This window comes from Etheostoma spectabile, chromosome 7, assembly GCF_008692095.1.
Source record: "Etheostoma spectabile isolate EspeVRDwgs_2016 chromosome 7, UIUC_Espe_1.0, whole genome shotgun sequence".
Taxonomy (NCBI): domain Eukaryota; kingdom Metazoa; phylum Chordata; class Actinopteri; order Perciformes; family Percidae; genus Etheostoma; species Etheostoma spectabile.
The window spans coordinates 31,511,504-31,539,283 of NC_045739.1; the positions used below are offsets into that span (position 1 = coordinate 31,511,504).

Sequence of the window (27,780 nt, forward strand, 5' to 3'; positions counted from 1 at the left end):
TGTAATATGAAGGTCTCCCTTTGGGTAACTGTAACAGCTGTTTTCTTCATTTTTACAAACAAAACTATAAATAAATGAAGAAAATGACGAGATTAATCATAAAAATGAGCTCAGCCTTAACCAACTACAACAGTAACTCCTGTTTTTACAATAATGCATGAGTAATAATGATCTAAAGATGGAATATCTACTATTTTAAGAGTGCACAATATAAGATCTAGTATACAAAGCAGTCTAGACAGTACAAACAGTAAGAGAGAGTTACAGGCAGATGTACATGCTTGTGTATGTATGAATGTCCTTTATTCTTATCAATTTAAGCTTCCCTCCAGAAATAAAATCAAAAACATTCATAGCTATGACCCTAAAAATTGCTTAATAAACCATTCAGTTGAAAGCTCAAACCCACTCAAAGTGTCTATACGTATTTTTTAGTTTGTGTTGACTCTAGTGGCTGCTTTGGACCAACGTGGTGGAGTTTTTAACCACACCTGCTGTCGTAAAGGTCTTTTCTTCACGGTTCTGTACAGCCCACTGTAGATTACTGAAGTAGCGTTATGGGGAGGTCATATAGTTGCGATGAAGTGATGACCAAAACGCTGAAAGGAGGCAGGCAGGAGGGTGTTTTGTAGAAGATTTATTAACAAAGGAGTCCAAACCAGCACAGGAATCCAAAAAGGCAAAACCAAAGACTGAAGGAAAACCAAAAAAGTCCAAAAGCTCCACTTTGCATATTGCACAGGCCAATACCTTATTAAAACTACACAAAAATGGGGTTCTTTTCACTGTTAGTCTTGTTTGCTGTTACAGGTCATTTAAGACCATTGTATGAAAAATGATGAAGCTTCAGAAACATTAAAAAGTTACATATAGTCACTTTAAGTAACATTTTCAAAGTGGCTTTTACTCACACCATAGTACTTTTACAACGGGCGGCTGTGGATCAGTGGTAGAGCAGTCACTTGCCAATTGGAAGGTTGGCAGTTCAACCCTCCAGTCCCATGCCGAAGTGTCCTTGGGCAAGTGTTGCGCCACTGGTTTGTAAATGTGTGTGAGTATGTATCTGATGAGCAGGTGGCACATGGTACAGCCACCAGTGTGTGAATGGTTCAATTGAATTTTAATGGTCTGAGTACTTCCTCCACCGCTGATTCTTCAGGTGGTTGAGTGAGCTGGTGAAAAATAGTTTTTGGTTTATAAATAACAGCAAGTTTTGTCACAGTTGATTCTTTTCGTTGAGAGAGATGCAGCGTGTTGTGTGATGTGGTTTCATCCTCCATCATCTTCATCCGTCAACACCAGCCGTTGCATAACTCGTCTGTTACTGTCCCTGTCAGGTGGGAGGTATAAAAAGGAAGTGCTGGTGGATGGACAGAGTCATTTATTGCTGATCCGGGAGGAAGCTGGACCGCCAGATGCACAGGTGTGTGTGTGTGTGTGTGTGTGTGTGTGGTGTGTGTGTGTGTGTGTGTGTGTGTGTGTGTGTGTGTGTGTGTGTGTGAGACAGTAGTGTGCAAACCTGCAACCTGCAGATTTCAGTGCTGGAATGTATTGTACTTGAGTATAAATGTTTTTTACTCCACTACATTCATCTGACAGTAGTTTTCATAAAATACAATGTTTTATCATAATTCTTAACAACATAAGGGCCTACAAGTCCAGCGGAAATGATTAGACCATTAAACACACAACACACACACAAAAGATCCCAGTTTAAAATACCTGTACATGTTTATATCTAATGTTAAATTTGACTGTCTTTACATTGGTATTAGAGTAGGCTTTTTTGTAAATAATAAAAATCCATCTTAATAGTGTGTTAATGTACATGTAACTGTTTACTGTGTTTTGTCTGATGCTTTGGCAACGTTGTTATTGAGAGAAAGAGAGAGGAGAGAGAGAGAGAGGAGAGAGAGAGAGAGAGAGAGAGAGAGAGAGAGAGAGAGAGAGAGAGAGACAAAAGTTAGTGTGTAATACCTCTACCTCTGAATACTGTAATACCTCTATCTTCCTCTTCCTCCCTCAGTTCAGCAGCTGGGTGGACGCAGTGATCCTGGTCTTTAGTCTGGAGAATGAGAGCAGCTTCCAGGAGCTCTACCAGCTCTACAGTCAGCTGGGTGCACAGCGCACGGACATCCCGGTCATCGTGGTCGGCACCCAAGGTCAGCACATGAATCACCGCCAAGCAGATTCCTTCTGGAACCGCATTACATTCACTGGGAAACATTTAGAAATTTGTATAGACCTTAGTGGTCCCCTGATACTGTATCTGAAGTCAAGGTGGAGGCTGGGGGCGTGGCCTTGACCAACTGCCATTTTGCTCATTTGAAAGCCATGATGTCTCTCTCTCATGGGTGGGTCAAATTCCCTGGGCAGGTAAAGCAGAGAAAGGGGAGGTAACCTTTCCCCTTATGACCTCATAAGAAGCAAGATTCCAGATCGGCCCATCTGAGTTTTCATTTTCTCAAAGACAGAGCAGGATACCCAGGGCTCGGTTTACATCTATCACCATTTCTAGCCACTGGGGAGCCATAGGCAGGCTGGGGGGACGCATATTAATGTTGAAAAACTTCATTAAGTGACATTTTCATGCCATGGGACCTTTAAATATAAGGATTTGCTGCCTTTTCTTTGGCATATGAAGGCCTAGGGGATTTTTATTTTGTTTAAACATTTTTAAGGACACATATTATAAAATAGTTCTGATGGTCCGTAGAAAGGTTTGAGCGTCAAACACATCTTTTACTGCATTCTGGTGTATTTTTCTGCATTTAGTGGATTTTCAAGTTACTTCAATTTTGTTTAAATTCACGGTGGAAATGTCATTGTTCTCCCTGCTTCAACCATGCATTAGTTACATCATCTTCCTTCCGTTTTACGGCAGATTGCAACCATTGCTCGCACTGCCACCACCTACTTTATGAGTCACGTTTTAGCAGTTTGTCGAAATAAAAGTCCTCTGCTACTCACATGTTGTTATTGGGGGGGATAAAGGTCTCTGTTCAAAAATTGAGGGTGATTTGTTACCTGCGTCCCCCCCAAAATCTATGCCTATGTCGTCATTTATAATAGTAAACTGAATATGATGGGGATTTGGACAAATTGAGTACATCACCTTGGGCCATTTTTTGTTCTTTTACATTGTGTAAAATAGATTATTCGAGAGATTAATCACAAAAGTCCTAATAAAAGTACAAGCCTGTATGATAATGACTCTTTGCAGTGCTGCTTGTATCCTCCTTTACAGTTTTTTCTTTACTGACTTTGGTTGTTTGTTGCAGATAAAATCAGCAGCACCAACCCTCGAGTGATTGAGGATCAGCGAGCCAGACAGCTGTGCATCGACGTGCGTCACTCGCTGTTCTACGAGACCTGCGCGACCTACGGGTTCAACGTCGATCGGGTGTTTTCAGAGGGTGAGCTGACTGAAATCCCAATCAGAGTCAGAAAAAAAGCTGTTTTGCCTCAGTAAGTTACACCTATGTGTAATTTGCCTTGGTGATTGGAGCATACACAAAAACATAAAAAATAAACAGTAAATAGAGATGGAAACAAATATGCACAAAATAGTTGTTTAGCATAGGAAAAAGGAGGCTGAATGGGTGGAGTGCAGAATGTAAAAATATAGACAGTAGTATGTGCAATAGACAGATGTATTGTCCGTAATGAAGGTTAATGCAAAGTGTAGTGACCAGGGATTGGGGGGGTGGTTAAGAGTCAATGTCAGTGGGCCTTGTTGCTGCCTTACATGACACATACGTCTGACGTCTGTGTTTTACAGCTGCCCAGAAGATTGTAGCTCAGAAGAAGCAGGCGGCGCTGCAGGCCTGCAAGTCTCTTCCCAACTCCCCCAGTCACTCTGGAGGCTCCACACCTGGATCAGCATCGCTCCCCGGCCAGGTACCCTACTTCATCCTAACAGCTGGGGCTAGCTCCTTTTTATTTCTGTGTGTCACGAGGCCAAACCTTTGTCTCCTCTCATACGGACAAGACAGGACACGTTTAACTCTTTAGATTAAAACCTCAGAGACATGTGAAGATGGGGCGACCTCTTGCTCAGCCAGTAGAGGGTGTGAGTCCTATGCAGTGACCCGGGTTCGAATCCGACCTGCAGCCCGCTCTCTCTCTCCTCCCTTTCCTGTCTGTTACTGTCACTGCTAAAGGGGAAAACCCCCAAAAATAATCTTAAAAAGAAAAAAACACACAAAATCAAAGGAAAAATATCAGTTGATACTATTATACAGTGGTGGAATGTAACTAAGTACATGTACTCAAGAACTTACCTTAATTTGGAGGTTCATGTACTTTACTGTTGTTACTCCACTACATCTCACAGGGTTGTTGTACTTTTACACCACTATACATTCCTTTGCCAACATTAGATTATTGATACAGCATACAAACCAACTGCAGTAATCAATTATTACATGTCACCACAAGTGTATTAAGTGATTAAAAAGAGCTCCACTTTCACCAGCATTACATGCATCAATTATTCAGTTATATCCAGTTATATACTATATATTATTCTGAAATCAGCTATACTACATAATGAGTACTTTGAGTGTATTTTGATGTTGATACTTTTGTACTTTTACTGGTAAGGTTTTGAGTGCAGGACTTTTACGTGTACAGAGCATTTGTAAATTGAATGTGTGTAAATGCCAATTCATCCATGTAAACAAAATCCATTTCTGTTTTCTATGTCACTAAACACAGTGTTGCATGATTTCCAGAAATAATAGCACAAAAAAGGATAGAAAACAAAATGCTCGTTGAACTGACTTTTGTGCACACCCCCCAAAAAAGAGTTTTCTCACACATTCACACACAGAAATATTTCTATATTTCTATATTCAAGGAATGCAATGATGTTAGAGCGCTGAATACTAATGTGTTCAGGTGTGAAACTTGTTATTGTTCTCTTGTTTGGGTAAACACAATCTTTTTCCAGTCTAAACAGATATTACATAAGATACTGATAAAAATAGGACACACATAAAGATGTTCAGTTACTGCCACGCTGGTGTCGTCTTTCAAATTGAAGCACTTTTATCAATTTGGAAGAAGATTTTTTTATTATTATTCTGCTCCCCTCCATTAAGCTTCAGGAGCATTAATCAGTGGTCCTGATGCCTTAATAGTCATTGTTCTCGGCATGTTTCAGTATTGATGAGTAAAAGATTAAAAAAACAATACGTCCACTTTACTAAAGGGAAAAGCCCCGAAAAATAATCTTTAAAAAAAGAATTCATGACTCAGGTAGGATTTCCAGATTCAAAGTGAGAATGTGGAGCTGCCTCTGAACAGTTTAAGAGTTACGCTTATTACAAAGTTAAAATCATCTATCAAACTTAAATGTAATTTACAACACCGCTCATCTCTCCCTCCACATCCATCTCAGTTCCCTCAGTATCATCGACTGCTAAAAAACCTCCCACTGTCGATCATCGCCCACCTTGTTGTACATTTATTTCACCTGTTTTCATCTTTCAGCCCATTCTCACTCTCTCCATCTCTTCTCTCACGCCTCCATCCCCACCCTCCTCCCTCCTCCCTCCTGACCTCCTGATCCGACTATACCCCCCACCCTGGTGCCACCTCTCAGGCCAGTAATGGCCCGAGTTGTGGCTACGCCTACTCCCTGCCCTCCACCCCTGTGATTGGTCATCGAGATCTGCGGGTTGCACAGGGAGAGGGGGGAGGCAGTGTCCCCTCCCGTCCGCTGAGGGGCATCCCCAGACGGCCCTCCCTCTTTAAGGTCAGTTGTTGCCAACTGACGGCTGTCTCACACCTTTTACCTCCCATCATCTCTCACTCTCATTTCACTGCCTTCATCTCTAACTCCCTCTCCTCTGAAGTCTCTTTTGAAACACCTCCCTGCTGTGTGATTTGGATTTCAGAACCGGGACTCAGACAAGAAGTCCGGTGACCCTAAAGGAGACCCAAGCAGCCTGCGGGGCGTTCCCATCAAACAGGTTTGGCTAACATTACAGAACAGAACACAGAATAAGACTTTTAAATGTGAGTGATGGGAATCACAACTCATTTTAGAGAGCCAGATCATCTGGCTGCACTTCTTCATTTAGAACCACTTCTGGCTTTTATAATTGTAGCCAAAGTTTTTGAAGCCTATGATTGGTATTTGTGCACATATCATATCGCTTATCACTACTTATACTTATCGCTTATACTAAAACTTATCATTTCCAGAAATGCATCATTTCACATTAAGTTGCAAAAAACAAAAACTTGATGTAAAAGCATTAAACACGTGTGACTGTAAGTTTATTTGTTGCAAGAAATAATTGAAAAGTGAGATATGTCAATCAGTGCAACATACAAAAGGAGACATATGGAAAACTCCTTTTTTCAGTGCTTGTACACATACATTTAGGTATGTGGAGTGTTTACAAACCAACTAACTCAAAAATAAGAAGACAACCGAGTCAGTTTTTTGTGAGCTAATTAAATCAGAAAACATGGCATTTAACAAGCCATCCCTATTTGGCTTCCCTTCCTATGTCACATGCAGGATCATTAAAAGATACCGCAGTTTTAGAACTACCTTTGCAAAGGTGCAACGTGTCTTTCTTGCAAGCCAATCAGAGCACACTGCTCTCTTTGTGGGAGGGGCTCTATTAAAGAGACAGGCACAAAAACGGAGCGTTTCAGACAGAAGGTGAATATAGGTATCTTCACACAGACTGTATCAGAAAAATATAAACCATGTGTTCCTTGAACATTAAAGCATGTAACATGTTCTAGTAGAAACCCAAAATACAAGTATGAACATGAGGATGATAGGTCTCCTTTAATGTTATTACCAAAGGGAGCGAGGAGTTTCTGGATCATCTTTTTAATAAGACATTAATTTACAAAAAAACTAAACAAGAAAAAAGAAATCTTCCGGGAGTTAGCTCTCATTGTATACTCAAAAGAGCCGGCACATCACTATTCAGTTCAATGATGCTTCACTTTGCTTGCAGCACAATATGTACAGATTCCCTCTTCAGCATCAAGGTGGGAACACGCTATTTATTTCATCTTACGTAAGCAGCACAAACAAATCTGTTTCTCAAGAATGTTCTATTAATAATGTGCAAGTGCATTCAGCTATTGTTGACAGACCGCATCACACTTTGAAGAAAGTGTCTCGGCTCTAAATTTAGGCCGGCTCAGAGCGGCGGTTTGTTACGAGTGCAGTGACCTTGGTTGTTGTTTTTGACAGAGCATCCTTTGGAAGAGAAGCGGCAGCTCTCTGAACAAGGAGTGGAAGAAGAAATACGTCACCCTGTCCAACAATGGCACGCTGTCCTACCACTCCAGCTCCAGTGTAAGATAACACCACGGGGCGGATCGATGCGGCAGTAAAACACACAGTGGAGGTTTTAGAGGTTGCACTGGGGAGGCGATCAGATCTGAAGCTTTTAAGATTTAACTGCACTTTCAACTTCAATGGAATACAGGAATTGCTTTGAAACCTTTACTATTGATTCATTTTTCTTCTTTTTTTTCAGAAAACATTCAGAGTGATTTAACATTTGTACATGATATTAAGATTGATTTTCCTGCTCCACCATTAGTGGAAAGTAGCTACATGCTCTTAGACGATTAGTCGACTGATCAGCAATGGTCTTAGTCAACTAAGATTTCTTAAGTCCATTTAATAATTTTTAATGCTGACTGATTTCCAAGAAACTCAGTTTTACAGGTGGTGGATGAATGTATTCATACCGTGCTTTTCTAGTCTTCATGACCACTCAAAACACACAGATCTGTCGATTGAATCAACTAAACAATTAGTCGACAAAGTCATGTGTTAGTCGACTTAGAATTTCTTTAGTCATGGACAGCCCTAGTACTCTGTGTAAAACTTGAGCCCTCAAAAACTACTGATCATATCAGGCTGTAGCAGCGATGTCGTTCTTACTTATTTGTGAATTCATTTAATAATTTGAGGAGGAAGAATTACCTATTCCTTACAAAAGGGATTCAATGTCTTGTTAATCTGTATTTCTGGTAAAAGTGTGTAATATGTGAATGATACGTTGTTGGTTTCAGGACTACACACAGAACATCCATGGAAAGGAAATCGATCTGCTGCGTGTGACAGTCAAAGTTCCCGGGAAACGACCCCCGAGGGCCGTGGCTCCTGCGGGGCCCTCACCTGTCCCCCCCGCCTCTGCACCTGGAGTCAACGGGCTGAGTAAGGAGCCGGCAGCCGCCGATAGCACCAGTACGGGTACGTCTTCCTGTGGACCTGTATACAGAGTACTCCCAATTCTTTCCGACATCCCTAGAAATTCTGAAGTACTCTAATTTCTTTCCATTGTATACTTGTATTCCACCACAATTCAGAGAGAAGTGTTTTACTTTTAACGCCATTACATTTATTAAACAGCTATGATTACTAGTTACTTTTAAGATTAAGATATTATCTTTTAAAATATGCTGCGTTGTTATAAATCAAACTAATTAACCAGCAACAACATTAAAGTACAGCTGATATTTAATGCAACAATATATATATATTTATTTAGATATATATTAAAACCATTGACCCAATGGGATGAAACACATCCCCTTGGAACAATTATTCAGATTCATACACATACTGTACAAGTAAAACTCTGTCAATCAGTACAGACGTTGTAGCAATAGAATGTACTTTATGTGCCAAAAGTGGTAGTATTGTGCAGAATATTTAATTTTATAAAACTAAATATTCTGCACAACTGATTGCAAGACTTTTACTTTAACAGTAAGTATGAATCTGAATAATTGTTCCAGGGTGATATGTTTCACAACATTGGGTCAATGGTTTTAATAAATAACCGACAGAGGATTTCATTCTTGCACATCAGATTTTGAATCATCATTCATTGTTTGACATCATTTGACATACTACACATTGACTTTTCGCTTCCTCTCTGGCCGTCAGTTCCTCAGCTGTGTCCAGCCACCCTGTCTGTGGTTGATGATCGGTCAGGTGGTCTGTCGTCTCAAGGAGGAGACAGAGCACTCCAACGCTGCCCGTCCTCGTTGTCCACCAAAGCACAAAGCGTCGGTATGTTAGAACCTTTCAGTCATTGCCAGCACTTCAAAAACACTTTAGCTGCATTCATGGCTGTCATGCATGCATACATACATACTGTACATACATACACACTGCACATCCATCCATACATACATACAGACATACATGTATACATACAGACTGTAAATACTGTACATCCATCCATACACACATACAGACATACATATATACTGTACATACATGCATACATGCATACAGTACATACATGCATACATGCATACAGTACATACAAACATACATGCATACATACATACAGTACATATGTACAGTACATACATACGTACATACATACATACAGTTCATGGGTGCTGCAGTTGCCCACAGCTCATATGTATTAGATGGGTTAAGTGACACATTCCATTTCTATGTGTGTAAGTGTTTATAAATGATAATAAAGGCACCTTTACATACTTTTTTTTGCACCAAACGTCAGACGCCCTCGAAGGAGCAGCCACGGGAAAAGATCCCGGCCAGTCATCTCCCATGACCGACAGGAAGAAGAACCGGAGGAAGAAGAGCATGAACCAGAAAGGAGATGCAGCGGTTGGTCAGGCAGAAGGTGAATAACACAGAGACTCGGATCTTGCTACTGCTAGTAGTGGGATAAAGAGAGATTTTTTTATGTTGACTGTATAAATACACAAATACTGCATTGAGTGATCACTTAGTTAAGGCATAACTAGAAAATGAATGCATTAATAAAATAGTATGTTTTCGAGGTTTTTAATTATTGCAGATGATCTTCACATCATTTACATATATATTTCTATGCAGTTTTCTTTTTTCTTAATCCTTTATCTTCCACTGCTGTCTCTTCTGCGAGGACACAGATTGTCGTTTGTCTTTCTCTGAATATTTCTTAACAGCCTTCTCGTAACACTTGTCCTTGTCTTTCTCTGTTTCTCTTCTTTTTTCCTCTCCCTGTGCTTATCTCTCGCTCTGCAGCCAAACGCAAAATGTGGAAGTTAAAAAGCTTTGGTAGCCTGAGAAACATTAATAAGACAGGTAACAAGTGAGGGGGATGGAGCTCAATCTGCCTGTGCTCTGATTTACATCCAATATGTTTTCCTCTTCAGTGTGTCTCACATCCCGAGCTTAAGTTGTTCCATTTGACCTCTTTCCATTGTAACAACCTCAAGATTTTTCTGTTCTCACCTTCCATCAAACTGCTGTTTTGTGTCATTTTGCATTTGTTTTTTGTACTTCCTTTACTGACTGTGTATTTATAATGCCCATTATATTAATCCATGGTAAATGATGTGTCTATTTACATAAGCAATGTTACTTGAGTTTGTTCTGCTTCCCTTTTCATCGCAGAGGAAGAGAATGCAGACTTCATCATAGTGTCGTTCACGGGGCAGACGTGGCACTTCGAGGCTCCGAGCCTGGAGGACCGGGACGCATGGGTGTCGGCTATAGAGAGCCAGATCCTGGCCAGCCTGCAGTCCTGTGAGAGCGGCAGAAACAAGGTACACACACGTTTTAAAGGCCATACACACCTATTTTTACAATCAGTGACACGATCCTACATGAGCACACATTTGCTTTTCTGCACCAAGAGTAGTTTGGCGACATCTGAATCCAAATCTGATGACAGCTGTGTGATTGCTGCCAGCACTGTCAGTCACATCTGATAAAACCCCAGTCACAGCCCTGAGGAACCACATTTGTTTTTGAGAGATAAGGCCAAGACACAGCACCATTTAAAGGCAGGCATGAAAACCCTATACAATGTCCACTTTTTCAAATAGTATTTAAAATGGTCTTTACGCCCCAACAGCAATAAATAACTTATGGGCTCTGAAAAGGAGTGAAAAGATTGGGGGGGGGCTACTTTCAAATCTTGCTTGCAATTCCAATAGAATTGCCTTGATTAGTGGATTAAGTAAACCTGTGCACAATCCAACTTTGGGGAAACTGACTGGGGAATGAGGAACAGGATGGGGGCTTCAGGTGAATAGATATTATGCTAATATACTCACTGCAAAAAGTCGGCTTTAAAAAATAAGAAAAAAAAGTAATAAAATGAGGAATATATTACTTAAAATAAGCAAAATTATCTGCCAACAGAACAGGAAGATTTGACTTAACAAGATTTTTAAAAACAAGTGAATATGTCTAGCCTTAAAAACCCAGGGATATCTTAAAACTAGTGTGTTTAGACTAAAAACAAGTAGATTTGTGTTGGTTCAAGGAAAATATTTAAGAATGATTTTCTCAATATGTAGGACAATGTGCTTAAAATCAGCATATGCTAGTGCCATCATCTTCAAATAAGGTTTCATGCAAGTAAATATATCTTAAAGTCAGTACAGCCAAACTTCAAACAAGTACATTTTTCTAGATAAGCAAACCAAATTTAAGAATAGTTTTCTTGATATATAGGAAAATATACCTTATATTCAACATATGCTTTTCATACACAGTATGTAGTTCCAAGTGCATAGTTTGCGGATGTTGTGACGTGGATGTATATGAGGAAGACATTCTTAGTATAGGACGTGAGAGAAAATGCATTGCATCTCTTCAGATGGACTATGATGCAGACGGTTAAAGACCCAAATCACAGAATGCTTTTTATTTTTCAACAATTTGCATTCATTATTATCACATTCGTTTAGACAGCCCTCATCATAATGTTATTCTCGTATGGATTTTAAGTGCCATTTCCATCCATCCATCCATCTTCATCCGCTTAGCCAGTGTCGGGTCGCGGGGGCAGCAGCATTGTAGAAGAAGTGGTTTTAATGGTGGTCTGTGTGTGTGACGGTGCAGGCTCGGAGGAGCAGCCAGAGCGAGGCTGTAGCGCTGCAGGCCATCCGCAACGCCAAGGGCAACAGTCTGTGTGTCGACTGTGAAGCGCCAAGTGAGTTTCTCTGCTTTAAAACCCCCTCCGCAGCCACAGCTGGGGAGATTTTACTATTTAGTCAAGTCAGTTAAGTTTTTCTCAAGATTGTCTTGTGTTGATGCTCACACTGTACTCATACAGTAGTATTAATTCATGCTTTGTCTCTATGTTTCTGCTTATATTTGTCTTTAAATGTAAAGCACTATACGTTTACGTGTAATGAAAGGGGCTTTATAAATAAATCTGCCATTAAGTATGTATATATATATTTTATTTTTATGTTATTGGATTGTGATTATTGATGAACTGATATGTACTGAAGCTGGTAAAGTTGGAGTAAATTTGAATTTATTCCTATATTTATTTTATATTAGGCTGTTTTATATACATACATATATATATATATATATATATATATATATATATATATATATATATATATATATGGCTTGTAAATGTATGATGTCAATAAAGTCTTATTGATGTAATAATATTACACGTTTATTTGTTGATTATATTTTGTATTATTAATCTAAATCTGGAAAGCAATTAAAATGTGGACAACATCTGATCAGTGTACAAAGTAGCAGAAAATGGACAAATTTCAGTAAAGTACAAGTACCTCAAAATATACTTAACTACAGTACACTTTCTACTGCTGCCACTCTATAACCTGTGTTAGTTCATTTTGGAAAATCCCGCTCTTTCTTTTCCCTGCAGATCCCACCTGGGCCAGTCTCAACCTGGGCGCGCTGATCTGCATCGAGTGCTCGGGGATCCATCGAAACCTGGGGACTCACCTGTCCCGGGTCCGCTCGCTGGACCTGGACGACTGGCCCGGAGAGCTCACACAGGTCCTGGCTGCCATCGGAAACCACATGGCCAACAGCATCTGGGAGAGCTGCACCCAGGGCCGGACCAAACCCACGCCCACGGCCACGCGGTGGGTCTCTGCACATTCATCTACAGGAACACAGCGTCTTAGATTGAAGGACGCATTTTCAGACAGCAGCTGGTTTCAATGTACACCTGAACTGTATTCAAATCAATATGTAGGAGTTTAGAACACAATCAGGATCAGTTGTCCTGTGAATCATCCATACCAGGTGCTACCAAACCAAAGTATAGTATAGTATAAGTATGGACTATGGATTGGTGGCTGGAGAGATGCTATTTCAACTCCTTGGGGTGCCAGATCCTCTTGAGCAAGGCACCCCAACTGGTCAGGGTGCTGGTCCACCACTGGCTGACATCACTCCATTTGTGCATGTATAGCACCTGAGCATGTGTGTGTATTTCAGGCTTGTGTGTAGTGATTAATCAGAAAGTATACACAGAGAGTAAATTGTAAATTCCCCACTGGGGATCAATTGACAGTGTAAATTAATATTCATAGATATTATTTAAAGCTTAATAGCTGTAATCATATTTAACATTATATGATTACACACATTAATGTTACAAAACTGTTTACACACATGTACACAAATAAAGGTCCTCTTACTAGATTTCTCCCGTATGTTACTACTCATGGCCTTCATCAGTGGATGGAGTTTGCTCCGTTGTCATGGAAAGTGAAGAAGTAGTTATTTATAATTATACATAGACAGATAGATTCACTCTCACGTTTATTGTTCATACAAAATATGAACTGTTATATTACGTGGGGAGTCATTCATTTTCTGTTCACGCGCTTCTTACAGATGATTCAAAGAATGAGTTATAGATGATGGAAAATATTTTCATAAAGAAAACGTACTTATATCTGCTATACTCACTCTGACATCTCTCCATTAGTGCATGTACAGGTACTGAGCATGGGTGTGTAAGTCAGGCCTGTGTGTAATGTGTGTAATCACAAGTGATCAGTGTACAGTGTTCAGAGTTCACAGTGAACAGAGTGCACACATTGTAATTGCCCCTTGCAGGATTACTAAAGTATACATTATTGTGGCAAATATGAGACGTGAAAGTTGGCAAACTTTTTTTACTGTAAGAAAAAAAATGGGAGCCGAGTCAGATCTCAAACATCAGATCTTCACATGAGTGAAAACCTGCTCCTCTGCATGACTGACCTGTGTCTGTTTTCCAAGTGAGGGAAGAGAGTCGTGGATTCGTGCAAAGTATGAACAACGGGCGTTTGTGCCGCCTCTCCCGCCGGCCCCGGGGCCGGACGACGGCATGCCGACGTGGCTGCTGTCTGCGGTGACCGAGAGGGATCTGCCCAGGCTGCTGCTCCTCCTGGCCCACAGCACCAAGGAACAGATCAACGCTCAACCGGCCGGGTCCGCCGCATCGCCTCGCTCGGCCCTGCACGCCGCCTGTCAGCTGGGAGATGTAGTCATGACCCAGCTGCTCATCTGGGTGGGTGTCCCCTTTTTCTTCACCTTTCTTTTAATGCCCTTTTTTTACTTCTAAAGTTGGTAGATTTAATCAATAAGAACATAGGCTAGGCGTATATGAACCTAAGCCTTCAGTCACTGTTTATTGTTTGAGTTTAATGTGATATGTATATAATTGTTGTTTTATGATGACTGAATAAGCAACTAACTAACTGACTAACCAACTAATATTCATAGTTCACCCTCTATGTGAAGTATCTGCTCATATATTACAAGCCAAATGGAGCAACACAATTTTATAATAAAGCAGCACATAGGTCCCATTCAGATGGTCTTGCCATGGCTGGATAAACGGGTTTGGGGGCCCCAAGGCAGAAGATTCCTGTTGGGCCCCTGGGGGCCCCCTACTGCCCCTTGTTCAACATGAATGTACCCTGTCACTTTTACCGTACGTACACACCGCCACCGACTTGAGCTGCAAAAAAGCTCTGGCCGCCCCGCCAAGGACGCTTGTCAAAAAGTACGGGGAAGCTTTGTGACGCTTTGGCCGCTCTGACTTGGCGGCGTTTTCTGTTCGACCGGGAGAAGCGCACGCTGCCACGGCCAATACACTGACACTAGAAACCTTTATAAATTACATATATAATGACAGAAGTTGTATTAATTGGTCACAACGGGGTCTGTTAGCAGTTAGCTCGCTCGTTAGCCGCTGAGCCATAGCGGCATGCAGGCAGAGCGAGCAGCCGCCGGACTGATCTAGTGACCCGTGCCGGACTTCACTGTGAGCGGATATGACCGGCAGGTAGCGTTAACTTGTTCCTATGTACAAACAACGTTATATTATAAACGAAAGGTAACCCAGCAACGGCGATTATGAGCTTGTCCTCAGAATTAATGTTTTGGTAGGAACGAAAGATTACATCGTATGTTTCTCCAGGATCAGCCAGCGTGAAGGACGTCTATATTCCGATTGGCGGCTGGCGTTAGCCGCTGCTTGCCGCTGAACCGCGTCATAGCTCATTACCATAAAGTTGAAAAATTTCAACTTTCTGATTGACGCTCAACACGCTCAAAACGCCCAAAACGCGACGCCGACAGATTTGCCGCTCCTTGCAGCTGAGAGAAGCCGGCTTCCATTGAAAATGAATGACTTCCGGTATCTTTAGACGCTCAAGTCGGTGGCGGTGTGAACGTACGGTTACATTCTGATTATTTTTAGTGCTCAAAAGAGACAAGAAAAAGGTTTCCGCTGCATCAGCTTCCCCAGGGGACCAAAGACCTTTCAAGGTTCTCAGGAACTTGTTTGAACCTGAGGAACCTTGGTGTTATTTTAGTTCCATGTAAAAAGTAAAAACAGAACAGAACGTGCAACAGTAAATACAGCCTGACTGTTGTTGTTTCCTCTTTTTGTGAATGCACCCGTCTCATTTGCCTTATCTACACACTGCTGTAGATGTGGTTGAATGGGAATGTGCAAAAGGGACTTTTAATTCTTAGTTTAGTTCCTGTAGTTTCACAGCTCCTGGAACTTTTGCATCAAACGGGGCTCTGTGCAGCTTCATCTGTCTGGAGACTCAGACACCAACCATGGCTCCATTACCTGAGTTCATTTGATTAAACACAAGTTAAAGAGATTTAGCAATATTCACCATTTGAGCACAAAATAAACTACTAAAGGTCTTAAAATGAGATTTGGGCAAAGGGCCTCTGCCCCCTGTACTCTACAAGACACAAAATCAGGTAATAATGTAGGGCTCGCCTGCGTCCACATTTCCCAAAAACAATTGACATGCCGTGAACTTCTGAATCTTGGGGCCCCAGAGTTACCTGCTTTCCCAGGTTAATATTCTGGTCCTGGGTCTTGCGTGACGCACCAACCCGATAATCAGCCGTTGGACAGTCTGGCGAGGTCGGTGACTTGAGTCTGTTCCTTGCCGAGGGGCCGTCGGCCTTCATTTTGACCGACCTGACATGCTCAGTCAGAAGCCAGAGAACGCCGGCAGTCAAACTCAAATGACCAATCGGATTGGATTTGGAGTGCAAACCTGGAAAAGAGGGGCCGGATGAGCGTGATGAGAGTTTCTCAAAATCTGACGAAAATCTTTGAAACTGACCCGATCTGAAATTAAGACGGATTCAGCAGCTGCATGGCCTAATTCTCGCTTAAAATATTTTCAGAAACACATCTGGGTGAGTAGAATATAAGATCGTATTTTGAACAAGCTGCCGTGACAGTCTGGCTTCAAATTTTTGGTGAAACCAGACCTATGTGGAATACAGAGAATACAGATTAGCGGCTATGGAGACATATTACAACTCGGGGAGACTGATCAGTCAGCTGTCTGGTTGGTGTGTCAGGGGCTTTACAGACAAAGATGCTCGTCTGTTTTGTCCCATGGGAGCTGCCATACTTAACATGTAGTTTAGATGGAAAGCAACATCCTTGCACACTGTATGTCACTGCCCACGCTGCTATACCTTTAATCCATATTTGCTGTGTGAATAAGCTTATAAAGGAGTTAATATCATCTCTCTCCCCGTTACAGTACGGCATCGACGTGAAAGCAAGAGACAGCCAAGGCCAAACAGCCATGAAGGTGGCCAGAAAAACCGGGAGCAAAGGCTGCATTGATATTTTGCTTCAACACGGCTGTCCCAACGAGACGTCCCCCACCACTGCCACACCCGTCCTGGCCCGCCGGTCCAGCACCGCCAGCCTGGGCCGAACCAGTTCCAGGAAACGGGTGTCATAGCGCCAGCTGAAGACGCCACCACACAGAGGAGCTGTTGACCTCTGGGAGATGCTTATTGTTCAGAAATCTTTTGAAATCATGGATACTTTGGAAAAATGGCTGGACTATATCATAGTACTAAGAATAAAAAAAAATAGCTTCTCAAGACTGAACAACATATCAAACACCTTAAAAGCAATATTCATTAAATTTGTTGATGACAGATATGTTGCTGAAATGCTGTGTTGTTGTTGACCTCATTTCAAAAATGACTCAAGTAGAACTTTGTAGCTGTCTTCTGTAATTTTAGAGCAGACAAACTGCTTCTTGTTTCACTTCCTCCAGACGAAGTGCAATAATCCAGCTATGATGATGAAAAGCAACAAGTTTTAGAGCGAACTGTGTCAGATGAGTCGAGGGTGCTGCTTTTATTCAAATTTGTTGTGACTGGACCAAAACGGCTCTTATTTTCCTTTGGTTTTACAAAATAAAAGCTACAATATGTCATGTTGTTAGTTCTGTGTGCCTGTCGCAGCAGTATAAAGGCCAGTTTGGCCGATATCAGTGGTTTTTCAGTGAGGAATCATCTGAAATAATCCTGCTTAGACTAGAAAAATGAATGGTTTGGAATATGTCAGTGTTACTCTCACAGGTCAGAGATATGGCGTTTTAATATACTGTAGATGTACCTATACTACATACTTAATGTTAAACTCTGTAACCAAGACACAACTGAAAAATCAAAGACTCAATTTTGTAAATGATTTCTACTGGTAGTTTTGAAAATATGTCAAGCTTGTGTTTTTCATTGTCTCTTGTTTTTTTCTTATCCTACATGTCATAAAAGCATAAACCAGTAAACAAAATGCTTTTCCATAATGTGAACATGTGGCTATTTGTTAAGTTTCATTCGGGATGGCCCAAACGACGACATAAAGACATTATTCCCGTTCATATTACTGTTGTGTAGGTCATCCCCCGGAGTTTACAGTGAAGAGTTGCAGGTGTCATAGTTATTTCTGACACTTTGTGGGTTGTGTGAATCTCTCATGAGCTAAAAAGAAATGGTTACCGGAATAAAATAAACTTTTTTTAATTAGCATTTGTAGGATCATTTGTTGTGGTTTCTTTTGTCGTTGTGTGTCTGCTACATAACAATGAGGTTATGTAATAGCCTTTAGTCATGCAGCGGTGGAATGTAACTAAGTACTTTTACTCATTACTTATTACTTGAACATTAGCTGCATTTCTTTCGTTTTATACTGTACTTTATACTTCTAATGCATTTCATTTTGGAAGCCAATATTGTACTTTTTACTGGTTTACATATATTGGTATAACATTAGTTACTTTACAAGTTCAGGTATTATTCAAAATCTAAATCACTATACTTCTGATTTATTATAAAAAATTTATACTGTTTATTGAAATTTCAATTTTCACTTTGTTAGTAATCACTAACACATTATTCACACACTAACCCCACTACACTATTTTGCACTACTGGAGAGATGTCAGAGTGGGGGGGGGGGGGGGCTGCTAGCTGGACCAGCTTGGGGGGGGAGGGGGTAACGGTGCCTTGTCAACAGCACCTGGGAGTGCCCAGGAGGTGAAAATGGCATTCTCTCCACCCAATCCACACTCTGTACTTTGGTCCGTATGGGGACTTGAACCCGACCCTCGGTTCCCACCCCCAAAATCGGTTCCCTATGGACAGAGCTACGCCCCCCCCCCCCCCCCCCCCCCCCCCCCCTTACATAAAGGATTAACCACCAGCCCGTTATAAAATCAGCTCCACCTTAACAAGCCGCATCATTATTAAAACTTACATCACACACTGCCAAAAATTTAAAATTCAAGATTCAGATTTTATTTGTCAAATGCACAGATTTTACACCCCTGCAATGAAAATCTTAAGTTTTGCAACGGGTTCCCACAATATAAAAAATAAACACAATAACACACAATAAATTTAAAGATTCAAGTTAAAATTGCATGCAGCAGCAAGACATTAAAAACATTATAAAAAGCATATGCATTGGGAAAAAATGCAACATTCACAGTGTAGTGCAAACGGTGATTTGATTGCGAGTAAAAATGTCAGTAGACTGAGTCATTCAACAGCCTGATGGCCTGTGGATGAAAACTGGTTTTAAGTCTGGATGTTCTGGCTTTCAGGCTCCTATAACGTCTGCCAGAAGGTAACAATGTGAACAGTATGTGCTGAGGGTGCGTAGTGTCTCTGATAATGTTATGTGCCCTCTTAGTTACCCGGGTTTTATAAATGTCCTGCAGTGATGGAAAAGCTGTTCCACAGATATATTGTGCAGTTTTAATCACACGCTTGAGAGCTTTCCTTTCCTGTACTGTGCACATCACACTGTGATGGAATTAGTCAGGATGCTTTCCACTGTACAAATTGATGCATCAATAATTATAATTAAGTGATATATGATTCTAAAATGGGCCATTCTGCACAATCAGTACTTTAAGTGTCCTACACCTAGAGGAAGGCTCAAGCTGACACACGTTGGTGTATTTTTAATGTCTTTCCCTATTTATTGAAGGCCTTTATCACTTTTTGTAACCAACATTAAGTGCCTGGACTTGATTTTTATGACTTTTTTGGCAATCATCTTTGGTAATTCTTCCTTTCAAGTGTGTTTTGATGCTGATACTTATCCAGCACTTTCACTTAAGTACTACTTTAAATACCAGACTTTTACGTACAACTGTGTATTTCTACTGAGTGGAATTGCTATTTTTACTTAAGCATAAGATATGATTTCCATCAGCAGTGCAAGAAGTCCAATGATGAGGTACTTGTACTTTGTGTATTTGAGTATGTACTATATAAATGTTACATTTTTACAATTCTACTCCATTTTAAACAGAAATGTTGTACTTTTTACTCCACTACATTCATTTGTCAGCTGAGGTTGCCAGTTACCTTACAAAAAAGGATTTTACATTTAAAGAAATACACAATAAAGATAGAGAGAATAAAGAGAGAAAATTAACTGATATTTAACAAAAAAAGTACGAGCAGAGTATTTGCATCAAATTAAACTTGAAGTACTCATTATGCAGAATGGCTTTTTACAGAATATTACAAATATGCCAACATTGTAAAAGCACTTTTTACCACTGCTTCCAGTTTGTTTCCCAGCATGCACTCTGCGCCTTCACAGTGCAGTGACTCACCAAGGCTGTAGGGGGCGTCTGCAGCGCACTCTTGTTGACATACGTCACCAACATGCGACGGCCTGTCAGAAGGGTAATCATATCCATGATTTACAGTCCGTGGACGAGCACAACACTGAGGTTCGTCACCTACCGACATCTTTTAAATGGGTAAGTCCTAATCATGGGACTAACGAGACCAAGATATTAAAAACGGAAACTGTTTTTGTTACGAATAAAGCTGTAAAATGTTTCTGGTTTACTGAACAGACTTGACATACTGTGTCTGGGAAAAGTGGCTAAGCTCCGTTAGCTTGTTGTTGGAATTAACGGTCTCTAAAATGGAAATTCAGAGTATAAAATGTGTTATATACAGTCTATGGTCAAAACAACGCGCGGCTTTTTTGGGAAATATGTATTTGTATGTATTGGCGGGACAGAGATATTGAACACAGCTTAGTTTTCACGTGCTCACGTTTTAATAAGCACTCTAAAGTATTTATAACAAAAATCTAAAATACATATACATCCGGTGCAAATGCCCCAGCTGTCTGTGTTTGGAAGTCTTTTTTTTCCTGACTATTTTACCGTAAATCAATATTAATTATATTAGTTATCATAATTAATTAAGGTTGGGGTTTGCTTTAGCTCTGGAAGTAGGGAGCTGGGTTGGGAACCGGAGGGTCGCAGGTTCGAGTCCCCTCACGGGCCGGAGTACGTCCACCTTACCAAGGTGCTCTTGAGCAAGGCACTGATCCAACTGCTCGGTGCTCCCCCCCCCCCCCCCCCACCGACACCTCTCTATTTAGTGCATGTATAGGTACTGAGCACGTGTGTGTAGTCCTGTGTGAATGACAACAAACTTTAATAAAGTATACATTATTATTATACATAAATTAACTAATAATTGAAGACAATAACCGAAGTAGTGTGTGTTTCAGAAGACAAAATGATGTGTGATGATGTCATGTTGAAATTATTAAGTCTGTGACTACACAAGACTTCAGGCTTGTGGTATTTAACATTATTAATTAAAAGCTTAAAGCTGAGTGACTTAATAATTCTTCTTTGTCTCTAGAAACAGCTCTGTTTTGAATGTAGTCACTTGGTGATATGGTTACGTGATTGTAGTATTATTTCATGTCATTGTAAACGGAACGTCTTGGGTTTTTGGGTTGTTGTTCAGACCAAACAAGCAATTGAGCTGTGGGAAATTCTGACATTTTATAGAACATAAAACAGATCAATTAATACTGAAAATGTGAATTGCAGCCCAAGTGACAGTTAATGGAAACTACTGTACGTTCTGTTATTATTAGACAGAATAGTACATGTTGCCTGGCTGTTAAGGTACCACACATATTCCTCTTCTGATGTGCCTGACTGTCTCTGATCTTGCAGTTGGACTGTAGCGCACCAGGAGCTGCAGCAGGGATGAGGATCCGGCTGCAGGGTCCCGGCCACGCTGCCAGCCTTCTCGCCGAGCTCAACCGCTGCCGCCAATCACGCCAGTACTGTGATGTGCTCCTGCAAGTTGGCAACCGCACGTTCGCAGCCCACCGTGCAGTGCTGGCCTGCGCCGGGACCTACTTCCGTAACCTGTTCTCCCGGGCTCCAGCCTCGTCCACCGCCTCCTTCTCTTTGGCCTTTATCTCCCCGGCCAACTTCGAGAAGGTGCTGACGTTCGTCTACACGGGGGACATCTTGACTGACCTCATAGATGTCGGGGTGCTGTATGAGCTGGCTGAGAGGCTGGGTGTTAGTGAACTGGTGAGGGCCTGTCACGCTACCTTCCCCGACCTGCAGGCTTCTGGGTCTGCAAACTGTAAAGCCGGTAGTCCTGGAGACCTCTCCCTGGACTCTAGCATGGTCGCTGCTGCTGCGGCTGTGTCCACAGCCGCTGCCGCCGGTGCAGCTTCTGCGTCGTCTGTGTGTTCCTCTGCCGCCTCCTGCTCGTCTCTGTCTTCATCTGCTGCCCCGACCCCTGCTGCCGCTCCCTCACCCGTCTCCCAAACCAGAACAGCCAGCTCCGGCTCCGAAGCTCACACCAGGGCTTTGTCTCTGGAGCTCAAGGCAGAAGACATGCAGTCTCATATCGGCTACGGGCAGATGGCTGCAGATCAGCCTCTACCAGGAGGGCGGATTGATGGCGTGCTGCCTCCGGGGCCGGTGCTCCAGCTGAAGATTGAGCAGGGCCTGGAGGAGGAGCCACAGGGCAGCTGTGAGGACGGAGACAAAGATGGACGAGTGGTTTGTGAGAGCACAGGAAGCTCTCTGCCTCAGAGCATCGATGCCGCGCCGTCCGACTCCCGGTCCTACGCCGGCTCCTCGGCTCCGCTCGGAGATCAGGCCTGCGACCCGGCGTCGTCCTCGGAAGAGCCTGGAGGCGGCCTGCAGGTGGGATCAGTGGAGGGCGGCGTGGTGGACGTCCAGAGGGATGGCAGGCTGATGTTCGGAGAGGTGGAGGTGGGAGAGAATGAGGACGAGAGGGAGGCTCTGAGAGGGAATGGAGCCATGGATGGAGCAGAGGAGGAGGAGCAGTGGAGGCGGCTGGCAGGGGAGATCATCGAGCTGAGCGACGACGAGAACTTCATGGACGAGGGAGACGAGGAGGACGATGAAGACGATCTTGTGTATGTGGAGAATGGAGCGGGGGGGAACTCAAGCAGCCAGGTAAAGATTGCATTTCTCAGCTTTAAAATATTTCAAATGAACATGAGTCAACATAGGGCTAGGATTTAAAAATCGACCTACTCCAAAATGCAATAGGGGGCCCCGGCTGTCAATCAATGTCTTCCAGTGATGCAGGCCCTGATTGGTCCGGGCCTGTAAGCAACTGCGTACACAGCTTACCGATAGTTATGCGTCTGAATCACTCAATTCTCATTGGCTACCGGCCAACGTGGCAGGTAGATTGACAGTGTAACCAGCCAATTGCAAAATTCACCGGTATTTGGCAGGTGGTCGGGGGTTAATTTCAGGCCTTGTTCTTGACTAAATACCTCAATGTCAATATATGACGATATTGTAGGGTTGACTTTCACAAAATGTCTTTAAGAATAATCATCAATTTTTGGGATATAATGATGAAGTGGGTAAGGGCAAATAATAGTCTGGTAAGTTCAGAAAATGACGTCACTTACTGTAATGTATCCTTTAAAAACAGGTTAAGACTAACCATAGCTATTACGATATCTAAAATCTGAGACAATATCTAGTCTCATATCACGATGATAATATTTTTTTACTAATTTACACTCTTTATTGATCCCCTATGGGGAAATTACAATTTACACTCTGTTGTTATTACACACTACACACAGGCCTGAACTACACACACATGCTCAGTACCTATACATGCACTAAGGGAGAGATGTCAGGGGGTTCGGTGCCTTGCTCAAAAGCACCTTGGCATTGCCCAGGAGGGAAACAGGCATCTCTCCAGCCACCAGTCCACACGCCGTACTTTGGTCCAAACGCGGACTTGAACCAACAACCAACCCAACTCCCTACGGACTGAGCTACTGCCCCCCCCCCCCAATATTGATATGATATGGATATAATGCCCCGTCCTAAGTCAACACAACAGAAATTATGCTTTTCACTCCTCCAGGTGACGGAGAACATGCTGTCATGTAAAGCCTGCGCAGTGCCTCTCCCAGCGGACCCCGCCGCCATCAGAAGACACGCTGAGACCCACCTGACGGAGCTGGGGCACTGCCGAGTATGTGGGGCCACGTTTCCGGACGGCCCCGCCGCCGTCACACACTCCCTCTCCCACGTGGGGGTGCAGCTCTTCACCTGCGACATGTGTCACTTGCAGTTCTGCAGCCAAAACAAACTGCTGCGCCACCACCGCCAGACAGCCTCCACCTACACCATACCACAGGTGGCGCTGAGCAGCAGCAGCCAGGGACCGGAGCTGCAGTGTGCAGTGTGCACCAAGACCCTCAGCAAGGACTTCCAGGTCAGTGGACGTTTAGTCTGGATCAATGGAAGTAGAAACCCAGAATGCATCTGTGGTGTAGCCAGACCTTACTATCCACGGTGCTGTGGAGATACAGTGGCTAGAGAAAGTTTACACCCCCATGCTAAAACTGATTAAAAAGAGGAATAAAAAAAATGATCTTATTGCCTTAATTTGAAAAATTTAGGAAAATCCAACCTTTTAAGGACACCAATTTTCTTTGTAAATGAATAATGTATTGTAAATAAATAAATGCTCTTCCTTAAAATACAGGGGGCATTAGTATACACCCCCCTATGTTAATAGGGTCTAATGCCCCCTGTATTTTAACATATGGGGGTGTTTACTTATGCCCCTGTATTTTAACATATGGGGGTGTTTACTTATGCCCCTGTATTTTAACATATGGGGGTGTTTACTTATGCCCCTGTATTTTAACATAGGGGGGTGTATACTTATGCCCCTGTATTTTAACTTGGGGGGTGTATATTTATGCCCCTGTATGTTAACATAGGGGGGTGTATACTTATGCCCCTGTATTTTAACATAGGGGGGTGTTTACTTATGCCCCTGTATTTTAACATAGGGGGGTGTATACTTATGCCCCCTGTATTTTAAGGAAGAACATTTATTTATTTACAATACATTATTCATTCACAAAGAAAATCGGTGTCCTTAAAGGTTGGATTTTACCCCTTTTTTTTTTTAATTAAGGCCTTAAGATCAATTTCCCAAAAATGTTTTTTTATTCATCTTTTTATTAAACTTTAGCATGGGGGTGTAAACTTTCTCAAGCCACTGTAGGTCTGGCAATGTGAGACATTTAGTGGACATTTACATCTTTTGGTGTAGGGTATGCCAGTTTCTACCTGCAAAAAAAGTCAGTTGCAATAAAAAATAATTTAGTTTAATAAAATGGAATAAAATCAGACCATTAAAAGTATAGCGAATGATCTGAGGTTAGACTCATTCATAAAAAAAGATTCTTTACTCTTGATATAATATAACTGCCAGAAATTAAATGAAACCTAGAGTATGTTGAGGCGTCTGTATAATAAGCAAAAGAAAACTGATTTCACGAAGAGACGTCAGACAGTAACACGGAGAGAAACTAAGAATATGGAATTACTCTTCATGCTGTTCTCACATTTATCTTGTGAATTTTTATTTTATTTACCTCCTTCCCAGACGGTCAAAGACCACCTGCTGAGCCACGTGTGTCCCCAGAGCCTGAGCTGTGGCGTGTGCCACCTCCCCCAGCTCTCCTTGTGCTCCCTGCTGTGGCACGCCCTCGCCCACCTCTCTCTGCCCGTCTTCACCTGCCCGCACTGCGCCCGCTGCTTCGTGGAGCGCTCCATGCTGGACCGGCACATGATCGCCCACGCCGAGGAGGCGGCGGCTAAGGAGAGGGAGCGCTCGGCGCTGAGGGCGTACAGAGTCCGTGCAGATGGAGGCGCGATGGCAGGCGCGGAGGAGCTGCATTGCTTCCTGTGCCCACAGACTTTCCGCTCCACCTCTGCCTTTCAGTACCACCTCAGCCTGCACACTAGCGAGTCCCTGGGGGGGGTTGGAGGCGCCGGGGCCCAGGGCTGGCTGGGCAAGCGTAAAGCTGAGTCCCTGGAGTGCCCGCTGTCCACGTCGTCTCAACGGGACGTCGCCGGCCTCGTTAAAATGAGCAACCTGGGCATGGGGCTGGGAATGAGCTTCGCCATACCTGATAAGTTTTGTCAAGGGTCAGTGCACAGTCTGCCCTCTGGAGCGATGAGCAACGGGACTTCGGGGCAGGACGGGGGAGTCGGGGCAGCGGGCGTCCGCGAGAAATGGTACCGGTGTCGCTACTGCGGCAAACGCTTCGCCCACTCGGGGGAGTTCACCTACCACCTCCGCATCCACACCGGGGAGAAACCCTACCAGTGCAAGGTGTGCCTGCGCTTCTTCAGAGGGCGCTCCACCATGATCTGCCACCTGAAGACGCACGCCGGCGCCCTCATGTACCGCTGCACCGTCTGCGGCCTCTTCTTCTCCACGCTGAAGCTGGTGTCGTCACACATGGAGCTCCACAAGGACCACCTGCCCCCGGACTTCAACATCGAGCAGACCTTCATGTACAACGACCACTCTAAAGAACCGCTTCCCGCTGTGGACACCTGATGGGCCCGCCTGGTGGCTCTCCTACACTTCCTCTGGGTCTGGTTGTCGTGGACCACATACTGCATAACCTGGTTATCAAATAGGGCTAAAAGTAACAGTTATTTTTATTATCATATTTATTTTAATTTGCTGTAAAATGTCAAAACATTTCAAAAATGGTTCACAACTGAACCCCTATTCATATGTTTTCTGAGCTCTTGGCCCCGCCTTCCTGAAAAGCCCAGTCTGCTCTGATTGGTCAACTGCCCCACTCTGTTGTGATTGGTCAACCAAGTTCAAACAAGCCACTGGGCTGGCTTTTTCAATCAGTGACATCACTAACTGAGGAGTTTCAAACAGGAATGTGGGCGAGGCGTTGAGGTTGGGCGTCGTTTGTATTTTAACATTTCTGATTCATATTCTTATCCATTCTTGATTGTGATTCGTTAAGGGGGGGGGAGTTGAAACGGGTCACATGCCTATTTCACAAATAAGAACGTTTTATTTTGATTCAATGGTGGGTTGCAGTTTAACGGACTTTTTCAACGTAAAACAAAGGCACGCTAACGTGCCGCTTACTGTGCTCCATGTCAGCAACACAACAAGCCCCTGGCTGCTATGGAAACCAAAACTTGCGCATGTTAAATTTGGAACCCACAATTTGAATCCAAAGAAACAATTCCGATGGAATTGTAATTTATAGGAATCGGTTCTCGATGCCCAATCCAAGCTCTCTGTGGGAGAGGAAGCTCTATTTGAAGTGAAATGTTTTTTTTTTTTGTACTTTAGACATTTATGACACACACTTAAAAACTACAACACACTAAAAGCCAGCATAATAGGGCCGGGCGATATGGAGAAAATCAACTATCACAATATTTTTGACCAAATATTAACCTACAATATTGTAGGGTTGACTATAAAATATTAACCCAATGAGATTAGTGATGACTGAGTGGGCAAAGGCAAATATTAGAACAGCTTGTCTGTTCAGTTATGATTATAAAAAAAGAGAGAAGCAGTGTTTTCGCTCAATGAATGACTTTAACAGATTCCTACTTTTTTTTTGTCAATCCACTAATCGCATCAGCTCTCTAATCTCTAAATAAGTTTTAGAATTTTAGAACGTAGTGGACATATTATTTGTCAGATTACTGAGTCGACCTGTTGGAGGGTCCGGTCTGTAAAGGTAAACGAGTCTGTATCTTTGTAAAATACCAGAATAACTTTTAATGTCAGTGGTTGATCACACTGTTACCAAGGTACCACCTCATTGTAGCATAGAAATTATTTTCCTATATTTATCACTATTTTCAGACTTTTTAATTGGTACAACATGACACATAAGCTGGTGCATTTGATTTGCCATAGAAACATAAAAATGTGCTTTTTTATTGATTATGAATCTGCCATTCAGTAACATGCTGTGTTCACTTGTTTAGAGCGTGTGACGCATGTCGTGCTGTAGAAATATTTAA

At 42.5% G+C, this 27,780-nt stretch overlaps 2 protein-coding genes across 6 annotated transcripts in view; both read left to right on the plus strand.

Annotated features, from left to right (window-relative positions):
• Nucleotides 1–18,126, plus strand: part of agap2 (ArfGAP with GTPase domain, ankyrin repeat and PH domain 2) — a 33,636-nt gene extending 15,510 nt beyond the window's left edge. For 2 of the 5 annotated variants that reach the window (XM_032522151.1, XM_032522148.1), the window contains exons 4-19: nt 1,338–1,423; nt 2,027–2,162; nt 3,282–3,416; nt 3,782–3,900; nt 5,609–5,761; nt 5,904–5,978; nt 7,232–7,336; nt 8,065–8,245; nt 8,945–9,070; nt 9,534–9,659; nt 10,046–10,105; nt 10,418–10,569; nt 11,876–11,966; nt 12,669–12,891; nt 14,042–14,312; nt 16,837–18,126. In XM_032522151.1, coding sequence (XP_032378042.1) covers nt 1,338–1,423; nt 2,027–2,162; nt 3,282–3,416; nt 3,782–3,900; nt 5,609–5,761; nt 5,904–5,978; nt 7,232–7,336; nt 8,065–8,245; nt 8,945–9,070; nt 9,534–9,659; nt 10,046–10,105; nt 10,418–10,569; nt 11,876–11,966; nt 12,669–12,891; nt 14,042–14,312; nt 16,837–17,043 — 2,246 coding nt within the window. In that variant the 3' untranslated portion in view covers nt 17,044–18,126. The remainder of the gene's footprint in view (nt 1–1,337; nt 1,424–2,026; nt 2,163–3,281; nt 3,417–3,781; nt 3,901–5,608; nt 5,762–5,903; nt 5,979–7,231; nt 7,337–8,064; nt 8,246–8,944; nt 9,071–9,533; nt 9,660–10,045; nt 10,106–10,417; nt 10,570–11,875; nt 11,967–12,668; nt 12,892–14,041; nt 14,313–16,836) is intronic. The other 3 variants (XM_032522152.1, XM_032522149.1, XM_032522150.1) reach the window with 2 other exon arrangements.
• Nucleotides 18,127–20,290: 2,164 nt separating this feature from the next.
• On the plus strand, nt 20,291–26,877 carry zbtb39 (zinc finger and BTB domain containing 39). Its single transcript, XM_032522153.1, has 4 exons — nt 20,291–20,376; nt 21,607–22,878; nt 23,819–24,172; nt 25,361–26,877. Exons 2-4 carry the CDS (start codon nt 21,640–21,642, stop codon nt 26,321–26,323), a joined length of 2,556 nt encoding a protein of 851 aa, XP_032378044.1. The 5' UTR covers nt 20,291–20,376; nt 21,607–21,639; the 3' UTR covers nt 26,324–26,877.
• Nucleotides 26,878–27,780: the final 903 nt, after the last annotated feature.

Bases quoted from the DNA above. Each gene is read 5' to 3' on its own strand.
- zbtb39 (XM_032522153.1), top strand. From the start codon at position 21,640: ATGAGGATCCGGCTGCAGGGTCCCGGCCACGCTGCCAGCCTTCTCGCC. The intron at 22,879-23,818 runs GTAAAGATTGCA...TCACTCCTCCAG, and splicing joins GGGGGAACTCAAGCAGCCAG to GTGACGGAGAACATGCTGTC. The intron at 24,173-25,360 runs GTCAGTGGACGT...CCTCCTTCCCAG, and splicing joins CCCTCAGCAAGGACTTCCAG to ACGGTCAAAGACCACCTGCT.